The sequence below is a fragment of the Buteo buteo genome, chromosome 4 (assembly GCF_964188355.1).
Source record: "Buteo buteo chromosome 4, bButBut1.hap1.1, whole genome shotgun sequence".
Lineage (NCBI taxonomy): Eukaryota > Metazoa > Chordata > Aves > Accipitriformes > Accipitridae > Buteo > Buteo buteo.
In genome coordinates, this window is record NC_134174.1 from 26,698,899 (window position 1) to 26,713,846 (window position 14,948).

At 66.8% G+C, this 14,948-nt stretch overlaps 3 protein-coding genes across 5 annotated transcripts in view; 2 read left to right on the plus strand and 1 right to left on the minus strand.

The window, feature by feature from the left end:
• Positions 1-282, minus strand: part of PLPPR2 (phospholipid phosphatase related 2) — a 4,663-nt gene extending 4,381 nt beyond the window's left edge. The window contains 1 exon segment of the mRNA XM_075026706.1: positions 85-282. Within this exon segment, the coding sequence (XP_074882807.1) occupies positions 85-282 (198 nt within the window).
• LOC142029950 (cAMP-dependent protein kinase catalytic subunit alpha) lies at positions 221-9,349 on the plus strand. Of its 3 annotated transcripts, XM_075025222.1 has the most exons (10): positions 221-326; positions 2,345-2,406; positions 2,870-2,998; positions 3,573-3,671; positions 4,290-4,372; positions 5,100-5,226; positions 5,877-5,972; positions 6,068-6,190; positions 7,577-7,741; positions 8,475-9,349. In XM_075025222.1, the coding sequence occupies exons 1-10, from the start codon at positions 281-283 to the stop codon at positions 8,598-8,600; spliced, it is 1,056 nt and encodes a 351-aa protein (XP_074881323.1). In that variant the 5' UTR covers positions 221-280; the 3' UTR covers positions 8,601-9,349. The 3 variants fall into 3 exon arrangements, with proteins under 3 accessions (XP_074881323.1, XP_074881320.1, XP_074881322.1); XM_075025219.1 differs by having other exon boundaries at positions 3,573-4,372; XM_075025221.1 differs by having other exon boundaries at positions 3,573-4,372; positions 7,637-7,741.
• Positions 9,350-10,367: 1,018 nt separating this feature from the next.
• On the plus strand, positions 10,368-14,948 carry SAMD1 (sterile alpha motif domain containing 1). Its single transcript, XM_075026832.1, has 5 exons — positions 10,368-11,113; positions 12,082-12,355; positions 13,001-13,094; positions 13,212-13,323; positions 14,213-14,948. Exons 1-5 carry the CDS (start codon positions 10,475-10,477, stop codon positions 14,375-14,377), a joined length of 1,284 nt encoding a protein of 427 aa, XP_074882933.1. The 5' UTR covers positions 10,368-10,474; the 3' UTR covers positions 14,378-14,948.

Below are 14,948 nucleotides of genomic sequence, written 5' to 3' on the forward strand. Positions count from 1 at the left end.
CCCCCGGGTTCTATTTTTATCCAGGTACAGCCAATGGGCGGCGGGCGGGGGCGGGCCGAGCGCCGGAGGGACGGCTTCCCCGACCAATGGAGGGGCGGTGCCGCAGCGGCGGCCGGGCCCAATGGCGGTGTCGGGGGCGGGCGGCAGGGCCGTGATGTCCAATGGGACGGTGGCGACTGAACGGCGAGTCCAATGGGTGGCGAGGGGCGGGGCGGGGCGGGCCGCCGGGAGCGGGCGGCCGGGCCGGGCCGGGCCGAGAGCGGAGCCGACGGGGCCCGACATGGGCAACGCCGCCGCCGCCAAGAAGGGCGGGGAGCTGGAGAGCGGTGAGCGGCCGGGACGGGGACCGGGTCTGGCCGGGGGGGGGACGGGTCCAGGCCCGGCTGGGGCGAGCGGAACGGGGTGGGGGAACCGGGCCCGGGCCCGGCTGAGGCTGAACCGGGCTGGGGGACCGGGCCGGGACTGGGGAGGGGGAAACAGGCTCCGGGGGCGGGGGGGAAGCTGGGCCAACCGAGGAGGGGGCACCGGATCAGCTGGGGGGGGCTCACGCCGCGCAAAGGGAGGGGGGGCTGCATGGGGGCACCGGCGCCGTTTGCCCCGGGTGGGGGGCAGAGGGGTCTCCGGGGGGTGGGGGGAACGGGGCGGCCTGTCCCGTGTCCCCGTCGTCGTCGTCGTGTCCCCCCCCCGCGGAATGGGGTGGAAGATCCCGGGGGTGTCTCCCCCCTCCCCAGAGCGGGGAGCGTGGGGGGGAGCGCGGGGGTGGGGCTTGAGGGAAGGGGCGGGGCCTGCGCGGTTGCCGTGGGAACAGGGGCAGGCCCTAGGGACAGGGGCAGGGCACGTGGGGTTGCCATTGGGGCAGGGGCGGGGCCTGCAGGAAGGGGCGGGGCCTGCGCAGGGTTGCAGTGGGGACAGGGCAGGGCCAAGGGGGGAAAGGGGCGGGGCGCTGGAGGTTGCCATGGGGACTGGAGGGCGTGTCTGAGAAAAGGGGCGGGGCTTAGGGGAAGGGTGGGACCAGCTGGGCGTTACCGTGGGGATTGGGGCGGGGTCTGCGGGGAAGGGGCGGGGCTTTGGCAGGTGCGGAGCTGGAGGGTCCCCTGGGTCCTGGGGGGGGTGCAGGGCCCAGATGCCTCGGTTTCCCCGGGGGGGGGGGGGGGCAGATGGGGTGTGGCTGGTGCAGGCCCGACCCCTCCCATTTCCCCAGGGGCTCCATGAACAATAGCTAGGAGGATGCAGGCGGTACCGGGGACACGGCGGGGAGGGGGACAGGGGACATGGGGGGGCGTACCTGTGAAGCCGGAGGGGACCCAGGGGGGGTTTTAGGGGACCTGGGAGGGACTGAGGGGGTATTGGGGGGACCTGGGGGGGTGTATCGGAGACCATGTCCCAGCCCAGGGTCTATTTGGGGACTCAGGGGACACTTTGGGGAGGCTGGAGAGGGCTGAGGAGTGATTGAGGGGGCACCAGGGCGGTATTGGGGGGCTGAGGGGCCACCAGGGGGGTTATTAGAGGACCAGGGGGGTACTGGTGGCTATTGGGGTACCTGGGACCATCAGGGGGACCTCGGGGGGGGCATTGGGACCCCAGCCCGGCTCAGGGGGGTTTTGGGGCCCTGAGAGGCCACTGAGGGGGGCGATGGCCCCTGAGGGGACAGAGTGGGGCTGGGACCCCCCCTTCCAGCTGTGGGTGCAGGTGCTGCTGTGGGGGCTGCTGCTGGGGCGGCTCCTTCGCTATGGGGGGGCTGGGGGGGGCCGTGAGAGACGAGACCCCCCCCAAGGAATAGCTCAGGTTAGGGGGACCCCCAAAGGGGGGGTCGTGAGGGTCAACCCTAATTGAGGGGGGGCAAAGGGACCCACACACACACTCTCAAAGGTCCCCCCACCAGGCCTGAGGGTTTTTGGGGGGCTGGGCAGGGGGCTCACCTGGTTTGCGGGGGGGGGGGGGGCTGCTCCCAGATGCCTGGGTCCTCCGTCCATTCGGCTCCTCCTTGCCTCAGTTTCCCCTGTTCAAAGGAGGGGGCTTATTTTCTCCCTGCCTCCCCCACCTGGGTACTGGCACATTCAGGCCTTACTGGGCCATACTGGGAGGGGCGGGGGGGAGCTGACCTCAGTGTGGGCCACGTGTGCCCCTGGGGACAAAGTCTGTCGTCCCCCCCCGGGGTCATCGCCTGGTGGCAGCTCCTGGACACCTGGGTCCACAGCATGGAGGACGGTGAGGGGGGGGACGACAAAAACATGGTGCCCAGACGCCTGCGTCCTTAGGGGGGGGGGCTGGTGGAGGATTTTGGGGGGTCTTTGGGGTGGTGCTGGTGCTGATACTCCACCCTGTGTGTGTGTCCCCCACCCAGTGAAGGAGTTTTTGGCCCGGGCGAAGGAGGATTTTCTCAAAAAATGGGAGAACCCAGCCCAGGTATGTGTGTCCCCTCCTGGGGGTCCCCTGTCCCTCCCGCCCCCAGCAAAGGACCAAGGGGGTCCCATGTCCCCTCCTGGGTGGCTGGGGGATCCCTTGTACCCTCGGGGGGGCCCATGTCCCCTCCCGGGGGACTGAGCAGGGACGCTTGTCACCTTAGGGGGGCTCCTAGTCCCCTCCCATCACTCAGGGTCCGTTGGGGGGATCTCATGTCCCCTTTGGAGTGTCCTACATCCCCTCCCATCACTAAGGGTCCCCTTGGGGGGGGTCCCATGTCCCCTTTGAGGTGTTCCTAGTCCCCTCCCATCACTCAGGGTCCCTTTGGGGTGTCCCACGTCCCATTTGGGACAGTCTCATGTCCCCCAGGTGGGTCCACGAGCCCTCAGTGCCCCTCTGGAGCCCCAGGGGGGGATGTTGCTACCCTGGGGGTGGGAGGGTGACACTGCCTTGTCCCTGTCCCCAGAACACAGCCAGCCTGGAACAGTTCGAGCGCATCCGCACGCTGGGGACGGGCTCCTTCGGGCGCGTCATGCTGGTGCGGCACAGGGACACGGGCCACCACTACGCCATGAAGATCCTCGATAAGCAGAAGGTGACAGGAACATTCTGGGGGGGCTGTGGTGGCACCTGGCCACCCGCCGGCATTGAGGGGGACCGGCGGTGGCAGCTGTGGGGGGATATTGGCATCCCCAGGGTGGGGGGGGATGCTGGTGTCATCGGGTCTGGGGGGACTTCGGTGTCCCCAGGATGGGGACACACATGTTGATGTCATTGGTCTTGAGGGGACCTTGGTGTCACCAACACGGAGGGGGGCATTGGTGTCCCCAGCATGGGGTAGGACACTGATGGCATTGAGTCTGGGGGCACCTCAGTGTCCCTAGTGTCCCCAGAGTGGGGGGGGACCCTGGTATTCTCAGTCACAGGGGGTGATCATGGTGTCCCCAACGTGGTGGGGGGTGTACCTGATGTCCCCAACGTGGTGGGACCTCAATGTCCTTGGTCCTAGGAGAACCCAGTGTCCCCAGCATCGGTGGCGGGGGGACATGCTGGTGTCCCTGCTGTTCCCAGCCTGGTGGGACAGGCTGTCCTCAGGGGTGTCCCAGCTCTCCCTGGGGGGGGATTGTGTGACATGGAGTGTCCCCAAGGGTGACAGGGTGTCCCCACAGGTGGTGAAGCTGAAGCAGATCGAGCACACGCTGAATGAGAAGCGGATCCTGCAGGCTGTCACCTTCCCCTTCCTCGTCCGCCTTGAATACTCCTTCAAGGTGGGGACTGAACTCACTGTTACTGTCCCAAGGTGGTCCCCATGGCCCCAGGGTGTCCCCAGGGCCCCAGGATCGTCCCTGGGGTGGTCCCCATCACCTCCAGGATGTCCCCATGGCCTCAGCATGGTCCCCATCACTCCCAGTTTGTCCCCGCTATGGTGTCCCCATCTCCCTAAGATGGTCCCATCACTCCCAGAGTGTCCCCTATCCTGCCAGGGTGCCTCCAAGTCCCCTGAATGTCCCTCCATCACCCCTGGGATGTCCCCACCTTTGTGGAAGGTTCTCCAAAACCCCATGGTGTCCCATTGCGATGTCCCCGGGGTGTCCCTTGTCCCCCTTGGATGGTTCCCAGGGTGCCCCCCATTCCCCTTAGGTGCCCCCCATCACTCTCGGGCTGTCCCGTCGGATATCACCTGTCCCCCTGGGGTATCCCCTGTCCCCCTCGCATGGTCCCTGGGGTGGCCCCCATCCCCCTCAGGTGGTCCCAGGGGTATCCCCCATCCCCCTTGGGTGGTCCCCAGTGTGTCCCCCATCCCCTTTGGACGTCCCTCGTCCCCCCCGGGCTGTCCCCAAGGTGTCCCCTGTCCCCCGTGGACGTCCCCCGTCCCCCTCCGGCAGGACAACTCCAACCTGTACATGGTGATGGAGTACATCCCGGGGGGGGAGATGTTCTCCCACCTCCGCCGCATCGGCCGCTTCAGGTGAGCAGAAGGCTGGGGGGTCCTGAGGGGGTCCCAGGGGAGGGTCAGAGGGGTCCCACGGGGTCTCTGGGTCATCCTTGGGGACTTCTGGAGGGTCCCGTGGAGGGTTTGGGGATGGTGGGGGTCCCAGGAAGGGTCTTGGGGGCTTTGAGGGGTCCCAGGAAGGGTGTTGGGCAGCTCTGAGGGGTCCTTGGGGGGGTCTCAGTGGGGATTGGAGAGGTCCAGTGGGGTCTCTGGGTGGTCCTTGGGGACTTCTGGGGGTTCTCAGGGGGGTTCTGGGAATTGTGGGGGTCCCAGGAAGGGTCTTGGGAGGTTTGAGGGGTCCCAGGAAGGGTGTTGGGGGGGGTCTGGTGAGGTGTCTGAGGGGTGTCCTCGGGGACTTCTGGGGATTTTCAGGGTCTCTGGGGGGGTCTCAGAGGGGTGCCTCTGAGGGTTGTGGGGGTCCCAAAGGGTCTCAGGGAAGGGTTTTGGAGGGTCCGGGGCAGGGGGTCCTCAGGAAGGATCTTGGTTGGTTCAGAGGGGTCCCTGGAGGGTCTTGGGGGTCTCCGGGGTGTTCTGGGGGGGGTCTCTGGTGATTGTGGGGGTGACAGGGGATGCAAGGGGGTCTTAGGGTCTTCAGGGGGGAGCTGGTGGGTCTCTGGGGCCTCCCAGAGCATCCTTGGGGACTTCTGGGGATGTCTGGAGGGTATGGGGGGGGGGTGTCTCAGCCCCCTCCCGTCCCCCCCAGTGAGCCCCACGCCCGATTCTACGCGGCCCAAATCGTGCTGACCTTTGAGTACCTGCACGCGCTCGACCTCATCTACCGCGACCTGAAACCTGAGAACCTGCTCATCGACCAGCAGGGCTACATCGAGGTACCCCAAAATAGCCCCCTGCACCCCAAAATAGCCCCCTGGACTCCCAAATCCCCCCACACCCCTCCCAATACCCCCCACTGCCCCAAACCTCCCCCAAAGCAGCTCACGACCAGCAGGGATGTATCGAGGTACCCGAAACAGCCCGAATACACCCAAAAGCCTCTCCTGACACCCCCTTTAATCCCTTCAAGTACCTCCTAGGCACCCCAAAATACTCTAGGCATATCCTGAAGTAACACAAAGCCCCTCCCAAGGTACCAAAACCACCCCAAATACATCCCAAAAGCCCATTGACCTGCCCGCCCGCTACCCCTGAATCCCCCTAAATACCCACCCTACACCCCCCCCAAATTACCCAAAGCCCCCCCAAATACACCCCAAGCCCCCCTTATCCCCCTCCAATAGCCCTTAAAGCCCCCAAATAACCCCCCAGGGCACTCCAAAACCACCCCAAGTTATCCCTAAGCCCCCTTGCCCCTCCCCAGATACCCCTTAATCCCCTCCAAATCCCTCCCTCAACCACCCAAATCCCCCCCCAGTCCACCCCACAGCCCCCAAAACACCCCATCGCCTCCCACCCACCCTAACCTGATCCCTCTGCTCCCCCCGCCCCTGGGGGGGTCCCTGTCCTCCCCGCCCCCCGCCAGGTGACAGATTTCGGCTTCGCCAAGCGGGTGAAGGGCCGGACCTGGACGCTGTGCGGCACCCCCGAGTACCTGGCACCCGAAATCATCCTCAGCAAGGTGAGGGCAGGGGGTGTTAAACCCCCTTGGGTACCCCTCCCAAGTTTTGGGGGAGCCCCCCGTCACCCCATGTGTGCGTGTGTTCCCCCCACCAGGGGTACAACAAGGCTGTGGACTGGTGGGCCCTGGGGGTCCTTATCTACGAGATGGCGGCCGGGTACCCCCCCTTCTTTGCTGACCAGCCCATCCAGATCTACGAGAAGATCGTCTCGGGGAAGGTGAGGGGGGGTCCTGCCTTGGGGGGGGGTCCCCAGGGGGTTGTGGGGGGTCCTTAGTGGGGGGGTGGCTTCCCTGGGGTCTGCTGGGGGGGTTATGGGGGTGATGGCAGCGGTTTGGAGGCTGTGGGGTTGGGGGGGGCTTGGGGTGATAGGGAAAGGGAGAGGAACTGGGAGGGACTGGAGGAACTGGGAGAGGGACTGGGGGGACTGGGAGGGGGACTGGAAGAGGGACTGGAAGCACTGAGGGGACTGGGAGAAGGTCTGGGAGGATGGGAGGGATTGGGGGGACTGGGAGAGGGACTGGAGGGATTGGGGTCTGGGGGGACTGGGAGAGGGATTGAGGGGGACTGGGAGAGGGACTGGAAGCACTGAGGGGACTGGGAGAGGTTCTGGGAGGATGGGAGGGATTGGGGGAACTGGGAGTGGGACTAGGGGGACTGGGAGAGGGATTGGGGGAGCTGGGAGAGGGACTGGGAGTAACGGGTGGGGACTGGGGAGCTGGAGAGAGGGTCTGAGAGGAGTGGAGGGACTGGGAACAGTGGGAGAGGGACTGGGAGTAATGGGTGGGGACTGGGAGAGGGATTGGGGGGATTGGAGAAGCTGGGAGAGGGACTGGGGAGCTGGGAAGAGGGTCTGAGAGGAGTGAAGGGACTGGGAGCACTGTGAGAGGGACTGGGAGTAACAGGTGGGGACTGGGAGAGGGAATGGGAGGACTGGGAGCACTAGGAAAGGGATTGGGAGGACTGGAAGGACTTGAGAGTACTGGGGGGACTAGGAGAGCGTCTGGGAGCCCTTGGAGAGGGACTGGGAACACTGGGAGAGCTACTGGGAGAGGCACGTGGGGGACTGGAGGGGGACGGGGAGCAGTGGGGGGAACTGGGAAAGAGCCTGGGGGCACTAGCAGGGACTGGGAAAGGGACCAGGGATATTGGGACGGAGACTGGGAGCACTGGTGCCACTGGGAGAGAGCCTGGCGGTCACTGGGGCCTTGCTGGGCACTTCCACACCCCCCCCCAAAGGGATCCCAGGCATCCAGCCCCCGAGCATCCCCAGGTGTCCAAGCCCCCCCAGGACACCCCCCACCCCCTCTAATGGGGACCCAGGCATCCAAACCCCCCAGGACACACCCCCCCCCCCCCTCCAGTGGGGACCCAGCTATGCGACCCCCCCCCCCCGTAGAGCAACCCCAGGTATCCGCACGCCCTCCCAAAGCATCTCCAGGCATCTAAGCCCACCCTGGGACATCTCCCCGCTCCCTCTAACAGGGTCCCAAGCATCCAGTTCCCCCCCCCCAGCCCCCCAACAGAGACCCAAATGCCCGGGGGGGGCCCCCCCCCACCCCGCGGCGTTGGGGACCCAGGCGTCTGGCTGACCCCGCGCCCGCAGGTCCGGTTCCCCTCGCACTTCAGCTCGGACCTGAAGGACCTCCTGCGCAACCTGCTCCAGGTCGACCTGACCAAGCGCTTCGGGAACCTCCGTAACGGCGTCGCCGACATCAAAGGCCACAAATGGTTCTCCACCACCGACTGGATCGCCATCTACCAACGCAAGGTGGGCGGGGGGGGCGAGGGGGGTGGTCCTGGAGGGGGCCTGGGGGTCCTGAAGGGGACATGGGGGAACTGGGATGGGTTTAGGGGGTGCTAGGAAGGGACATGGGGGACCTAAGATGGGCTTAGGGGGTCCCAGAAGGGGACATGGGGTGCTGGGGGGGGTCTACAGGGTCCTAGGAGGGGACATGGGGGATCTAAGATGGGCTTGGGGGGTCCCAGGAGGGGACAGGGGGTCCTGGGGGGGGTCTGTGGTGCCCTAGGAGGGGACATGGGGGATCTAAGATGAGCTTGGGGGGTCCTAGGAGGGGACAGGGGGTCCTGGGGGGGACTACAGGGTCCTAGGAGGGGAGATGGGGGATCTAAGATGGGCTTAGGGGGTTCTAGGAAGGGACGTGGGGGGCCTATGGGGTCTGGTGTTTTCCTAGGAGGAGATATGTTCCCGGAGGAGCCTGAGGGGACATGGGGGTCCTGGGCGGGGGGTGGGAGTCTGTGGGGTCCCGGGAGAGGACATGGGGGTCCTGGGGGGGTCTGTGGGGTCCTGGGAGGGGACGTGGGGGCCCTACTGCTGGAGGGAGCCATGGAGCTGCTAGGAGCATCTCGGGGGGGGGAACACGGGGGTCCTGGGGGTGGCAAAGCCTCCTCTCTGGGGACCACCATGAATTTGGGGGGGCTCTGGGGAGTGGAATGGGGGGGTCCCATGGAGGGGACCCAGGCATTCGCGCCCCCCCCCCCAGGTGGAAGCCCCCTTTGTGCCCAAGTGCAAAGGCCCCGGGGACACCAGTAACTTCGACGAGTACGAGGAGGAAGAGATCCGCGTCTCCCTCACCGACCGCTGCGCCAAGGAGTTCGCCGACTTCTAGCCGGGGGGGGGGGTGGCCCCCCCCGACCCCCCGCCCCCCACCGTGGGGGGCTCTATGACAGCCCCTGGGGGGGGTAAAACACCCCCCCCCCCCGGGGTGGGGGAGCAACAACCTCGCACTGGTGAGCAGTGGGGCTGTCAACCCCTGCCTGGCAGCACTGTGCCCCCAAGGGGGGAGGAGGGGGGGCGGTGATTTGGGGGTGCCCCCCCCTCAATGGGGTAATTTGGGGGGTTACCCCACCCTGGAGTACTCGAGGGGCTGCATTTGGACCCCCCCGGGGTAATTCAGGGGTTGTATTTGCCCCCCCCCCCCCCGGGATAATACTGGGGGGCACTTGCTCCCCCATGGTAATATAGGGGGAGGATTTGCCCCCCCCGGGGGGGTAAGTGGGGTGGTTTACTACCCCTGGGGTAATATATAGGTTGTATTTACCCCCTGGGGGGCAATTTGGAGCCCCCCAGGTTTTTTGAGGGGAGGATTTGCCCCCCCTGGGGTATTTAGGGGGGGATTTGCCCCCCCCAAAGGGTAACTAAAGGGGGATTTGACCCCCACAGGGGTAATTCAGGGGTAAATTTGCCCTTCTGGGAGGTTATTTGCCCCCAGGGGGTGCTGGGGGGGCAGCCCCCCACTTTTACCCATTGGGGGGGCTCTGGCCCCCTTTTTTTAATGGTGGGGGGGGGCAGGGTTCAACACCCCACCCCTTCCCCTCAATTTTAATGGATCGTTGCAGTTTTAGCCCCAAAATGTGAGGGGGTGGTGGGGAGGGGCTGGGGGGGGCGGCAGGATTGGGGGCTCCCTGTAGGGGGGCATGACATGTGGGGGGGGGGGGTGTCCCTAAAAGGCCGGGGGGGTCCCCAACCCTCCCTGCCCCCCCTCCCCAGGGCTCCGTTGTAAACATATTTGAGACAAATCCAATAAAGTTTTGTTTAAAAATCCTGCTTTAAGAATTTGTGGGGGGGAGGAGGGGGTGAAGTGGGGGGGGCTTGTGGGTGGGAGGGGCCCCCTGATGTGGGGGGGACCCCCTAAATGTAAAGGGGGGGACATTGATGGGGCAGGGGTAGAGGGAAATGGGGGGGTCCCTGTGGATTTAGGGGGGGTCCTCGGAAAGGAGGGGTCCCCATGGGTTTGGGGGGGGGTCCTCGGAATTGGGGGGGCCCTGTGAGTTTTGGGGGACACCCCATGGGTTAGGGGGGGATTGATATTGAGGTGGGGGTCCTATAATTTTGGGGGTGCTCCAAGGAAATGGTGGGAACACCATGGGGGGTTGGGGGGGGGCCCTGTAGGTTTGAGGACCCCCATGGTGGTGAGGGGTACCCCGTGGGTTTTGGGGGGGCTTGGACTTGGGGGGTGCCTTTAGGTTTGGGGGGGCCCCAAGGAAATTGGGGGAACCCCGCGGGGGTTTTAGGGGGGTCTTGGAATTGGAGGGGGCCTTGGACTTGGGGGCGGGGACGCCGGGGGGGTGGAGCCTCATGGAATCGGGGGAACCCAAGGGGTGCCGGGGGCGTGGCCCCCGGGGGTGGGCGTGGCTTTGCTGATCGGGCGTGGCTGCTTTTTTTTTTCCTGGCTGGGCGTGGCTTGTTTTCTCTCTCTGGGCGTGGCTTGGGAGGGCAGGAGTGGGCGGGTCGTCCGGTGCCGCGCGCGGCGGGGCGGGGCGGGCGGCTCCACCTTAAGGCGCGCGCGGGGCGCGGGGTGCGCGGCGGCGGCGGCGGCTCCTCCTTAAGGCGCGGGCGGGCGGGCGGCGGCGGCGGCGGCGGCGGCCGGTGCGGGGCTGCGGCGGGGCGGGAGGGGGGGGGGGGCGGAGGGAGGAGGAGGAGGAGGAGGGAGGCAGGCAGGCAGGAGGCGGAGGGAGGAGGAGGAGGAGGAGGGCGGGGGCCATGGCGGGGCCGCCGCCGCCGCCGCCGGGCCCGGAGGCACCGCGGTACCAGGAGTGGATTTTAGATACGATCGATTCGTTACGATCGCGAAAAGCTCGACCCGACCTCGAACGGATTTGCCGTATGGTTCGAAGGCGGCACGGACCCGAGCCCGAACGGACACGGGCCGAACTGGAGAAGCTCATCCAGCAACGGGCCGTGCTCCGCGTCAGCTACAAGGGCAGCATCTCCTACCGCAACGCCGCCCGCGTCCAGCCGCCCCGCCGACCCCCCCCGCCGCCGCCGCCGCCGCCGCCGCCCCCCCCTTCCTCCTCCTCCTCCTCTTCCTCCTCCTCCTCCTCCTCCTCCTCCTCCCGCCGCGCCGAACCCCCCGTCAGCCTCCGCGACGCCGCCCGTTACCTCGGCGGCGACGGGCGATTAACCCGCGGACGCCTTCAAGGATCGGCTTTACCGACCGACGGGGGATTGGGAACAACCGGAGGAGGACCCGGGAGCGGTGGAGGTGGTGGCGGTTCGGGAACCGGCTCGGCGGCGGGAGCCGGCGGGAGCGGCGGGGGGCGGTTGGAACGAACCCGCCTCGCCACCATCGCCATGGCCCGCGCCGAGCGCGGACGTGGGGCCGCCGGCAGGGCCCGAAAGGTGAGGGAACGGGACACAACCGGGGCCCGAGGGGACCGGGGGGGGGGTGGGGGGCACCGGGAGACCGGGGAGGGGGAGAAGGGGGGGGGGGGAGCTGAGGGGAAGGGGAACGGGGCGGGGGGGGGAGCGCTGAGGGGACTGTGAGGGAATGGCGGGAACCGGGAGGGAGGCGGCTGAGGGGATCGGGGGGGCCTGAGGGGATCGGGGGGGGGTGAGGGGACCGGGGGGGGCCTGAGGGGACCGGGGGGGGGGTGAGGGGACCGGGAAGGGGCTGAGGGGACCGGGGCGGGGGCGATGACACACGACAACGGCTTGAGAGACTGGGGGGTTCCTGAGGGGACGAGGCCTGAGGGGACGATGAGGGGCCTGAGGGGATGGGGGGGGGTCATGAGGGAATGGGGGGGCCGGGGATGAGCCCTGAGGGGATTGGCGTGGGGAGGGTGTCACTGAGACCCGGGGGGGGGGGGCCGAAAGGTTGGGAGGGGGCCCCAGAACCTTGGGGGGGGGGCCCAGAACCTTGGCGGGGGGCTAAGGGGTCTTGGTTTTGGGTGGGGGGAATCTTTGGGGTTGTTTTGGGGGGGGGGAACTGGGGGCTAAGATTCCTGTTGGTCTTTTGGGGGGGGTACTGCAAAATTGGGGGGGTTCCTGGGTTTAGGGGGGGGCCCTGCAGGACTGGGGTGGGGGGGTGTTTTGGGGGGGTGGCCTGGGTTTTGGGGGGGGGGGGTCATGCAGCATTGGGGATGAGGTGTGGCTTTGGAGTCCTTGGTCTTTTTTGGGGGGGGCTGTGGGTTTTTAGGGGAGGCTGCAGATTTTGGGGGGGGGGCAGATTTAGGGCGACCCTATGGGATTAGGGTAGGGGTGCAGTTTTTGGATGGGGGGTTGTCTCAGATTTAGGGGGACCCTGTGAATTCATGGTAGGGCTGCATTTTTGGGGACACCCCCCTCTTATTCTATGCCCCCCCCCCCAGCCCCCCTGCAGCGGCACCGAGGCATCAGCAAGAGAGGAAGAGGAGGAAGAGGAGGATGAGGAGGAAGACGGGACGGGCTCGGAGGCCTCGGAGGACGGGGGGGGCCCCCGGCAGCTGAATGGTGATGGTCGGGGGGGCCCCCTGCTTCGCCCCCCTGGGCAGCCCCCCCCTGAGCGGCCCCCCCAGCCCAAGGCCTGCTCGCCGGGGGAGAGCGCCTGCCACCATCTGGCCCCCCTCAAAAAAGAGGGGGCCTTCGGGCAGCCTGACAGAGCAGGTAACCCCCCCGGGGGGGGTATCTTGGGGGGCTGTTTGGGGGAGAAGGTCCTGAGGAAGTTGGGGGGAATAGAGGCTGATGGGGAGGGCAGTTTGGGGGGGTTAAGGGCATTGGGGGGGCGGTTTGGGGCACTTAGGGAGCAGTTTGGGGGGGTCAGAGCACGGGGGGGAAGTTTGGGGGCCAAGGGAGGCAGTTGTGGGGATCACAGTTCTATGGGGTTAGTTTGGGGGAGCTGGGGGCAGTTTTGGAGGGGTCGGGGCAGTGGGAGGGTAGTTATGGGGCACTGGGGGGCAGTTGGAGGGTATCAGGGCTCGGAGGGGGCAGTTATGGGGCACTGGGGACAGCTTGGGAGGGGTCAGGGCTCGGGGGGGCAGTTTGGGGGTGCTGGGGGGGCAGTGGGGGGGTCAGGGTGTGGGGGGCAGTTTGGGGGTGCAAGGCGTGGGGAGGCAGTTAGGTGGCACTGGGGGACAGCTGAGGGGGGTTGTGGGGGCGGTTTGGGGACAGAGGGGGGCAGTTTGGGGGGCCAGGGTGCTGTGGGGGCAGTTTTGGGGGGGTGCAGGGATTTGGGGACAGTTTGGGGGGGCGGGGGGGGCCAGTTAGGGGGCAGCTGCGGGGTGAGGGCCCGACCCCGCTGTGTCCCCACAGTGTCCCCAGCCTTGGCGGGTGCGGAGCCCTCGGTGCCCCTGTCCCCAGGCCGGCCGGGACCCCAGGCCGCTGACGGGGCTCCCTTCAGCTGCACGTGAGTCTGGGGGGGCCCCATGTCCCCCCTCTATATGTCACACCCCCCCCCCCTCGGGGTGACACTGTGTCATCCTCCTCGCCCCCACCCTGGTGACACTGTCCCTTCTGTCCCCAGGGCCGGGAAGAAGGAGAAGGCATCCGACCCGGTGGAGTGGTCCGTGCGGGACGTGGTGGATTACTTCACGGAGGCCGGCTTCCCCGAGCAGGCCACCGCCTTCCAGGAGCAGGTGGGTCCCTGTGTCACCCGCCCTCCCACCCATCACACCCCCGCCCGTGTCACACCCCCCCCAGTGTCCCCTCTGTCCCCCGTGGGTGTCCCCGCAGCGTCCCCAGGAGTGTCCCTGCTTGCTCCATCCCTGTCCCCAGCTGATGCCCCCCATCTCTGGGTGTCCCACTTGCCCCTGTCCACTTGGGGAGGGGGGGTCACTGGAGGGGTCTCCCTGTCCCCACGAGTGTCCCCTTGTCCCCAGGGGTGTCCCCAAGAGCCCCCCCCATGTCTGCAGGGACATCTCCACAGGTGTCCCCACTGATGCCATCCCCAGGCTGGTGTCATATGTGTGTCCCCCCCCAATCTCTGGGTGTTCCTTGTATCCCCTTAGGGACACCCTCCACCCCAATTTCATGGGTCCCCCCCACACCAGGGGTGCCCCCAGGTGTCCCCCCCAGGTGTCCCACTGTCCCCATGAGTGTCCTCATGTCCCTATGTCCCTGGGGTGTCCTAAGAGGCCCCCCCCCCCCCCCCCCCCCCTATTCTTTCCCATCCCACTCACCACCATGCCTTGGTCCATCCTGGGTTAGACACCCCCCCAACCCCAACTCCATGGGCTCCCCCCCACCCCATGGGTGTGCCCCCAATCCAGGGTTGTCCCGCTGTCCCCATGAGTGTCCTCATGTCCCTTTGTCCTGGGGGTGTCCCCAAGAGCCCCCCCCCCCCATGCACCCCCCACTCCCTCCCTATCCCACTTCACCTCCATCCCTTGGGCCACCCTGGCTTTAGACACCGCTCCTCCCAATCCTCCACCCCCCAAACTCCATGGGTGCCCATGGCGTGTGGGGGGGTTCCCCACTCCCCCCCCATCATGTCCCTTTGTGTCCCCCCCCGCCTTCCTCCCCCAGGAGATCGACGGGAAGTCGCTGCTGCTGATGCAGCGGGCGGACGTGCTGACGGGGCTCTCCATCCGCCTCGGCCCCGCGCTCAAGATCTACGAGTACCACGTCAAACTGCTGCAGCGCAGCCACTTCCAGGAGGAGGAACCCCCCCCGGAACCCTTCCCCGCCTAGATGGAACCCCCCCCCCAAATTGGGGAAGGGGTGGGGGAAGAGGTACCACCCTCCCCCCCCCCCCCCAAAAAAAAAAAAAAAAAGAAATTGGGGTGGGGTGAGCACCCCGGTATCCGGGTGGGTTCCACCTTATCCCAAGGTTGGGGTATTGTCGCAACCCCCCCGGCCGCTGCGCACAGAGACTTTGGGGGGGGGGGTTGGGGGTGAGGGGGGCACCCCTCTTTTGGCAGGGGGGGCTGCCCCCTCTTTTGGGGGATCACCTCTTTTTTTTGTGGGGGGGGTACTCTCTTTGAGGGGTCTACCCCTTCTCTAGGGGTCCACCCCCTCTCTTTTGGGGGGGGTCACCCCTCTCTTTTGGGGGGCTACTCTCTTTGGGGGGCTCACCCCATTCTTTTGGAGGGTTCTCTCTTTGAGGGGGGCTCACCCCACTCTTTTGGGTGGCCAGTCTCTCTTTTGGGGGGGCCACCTCTCTTTTGGGAGGGGACCCCTCTCTTTGGGGGTCCACCCCCTTTTTTGGGGGGCCCTCTCTTTGGGGGGGTCACCCCCTCTTTTGGAGGGGGGTACTCTCTTG

Bases quoted from the DNA above. Each gene is read 5' to 3' on its own strand.
- LOC142029950 (XM_075025219.1), top strand. From the start codon at position 281: ATGGGCAACGCCGCCGCCGCCAAGAAGGGCGGGGAGCTGGAGAGCG. The intron at 2,999-3,572 runs GTGACAGGAACA...GTGTCCCCACAG, and splicing joins AGATCCTCGATAAGCAGAAG to GTGGTGAAGCTGAAGCAGAT. The intron at 7,742-8,474 runs GTGGGCGGGGGG...CCCCCCCCCCAG, and splicing joins TCGCCATCTACCAACGCAAG to GTGGAAGCCCCCTTTGTGCC.
- SAMD1 (XM_075026832.1), top strand. From the start codon at position 10,475: ATGGCGGGGCCGCCGCCGCCGCCGCCGGGCCCGGAGGCACCGCGGTAC. The intron at 11,114-12,081 runs GTGAGGGAACGG...CCCCCCCCCCAG, and splicing joins CCGCCGGCAGGGCCCGAAAG to CCCCCCTGCAGCGGCACCGA. The intron at 13,324-14,212 runs GTGGGTCCCTGT...TTCCTCCCCCAG, and splicing joins CCACCGCCTTCCAGGAGCAG to GAGATCGACGGGAAGTCGCT.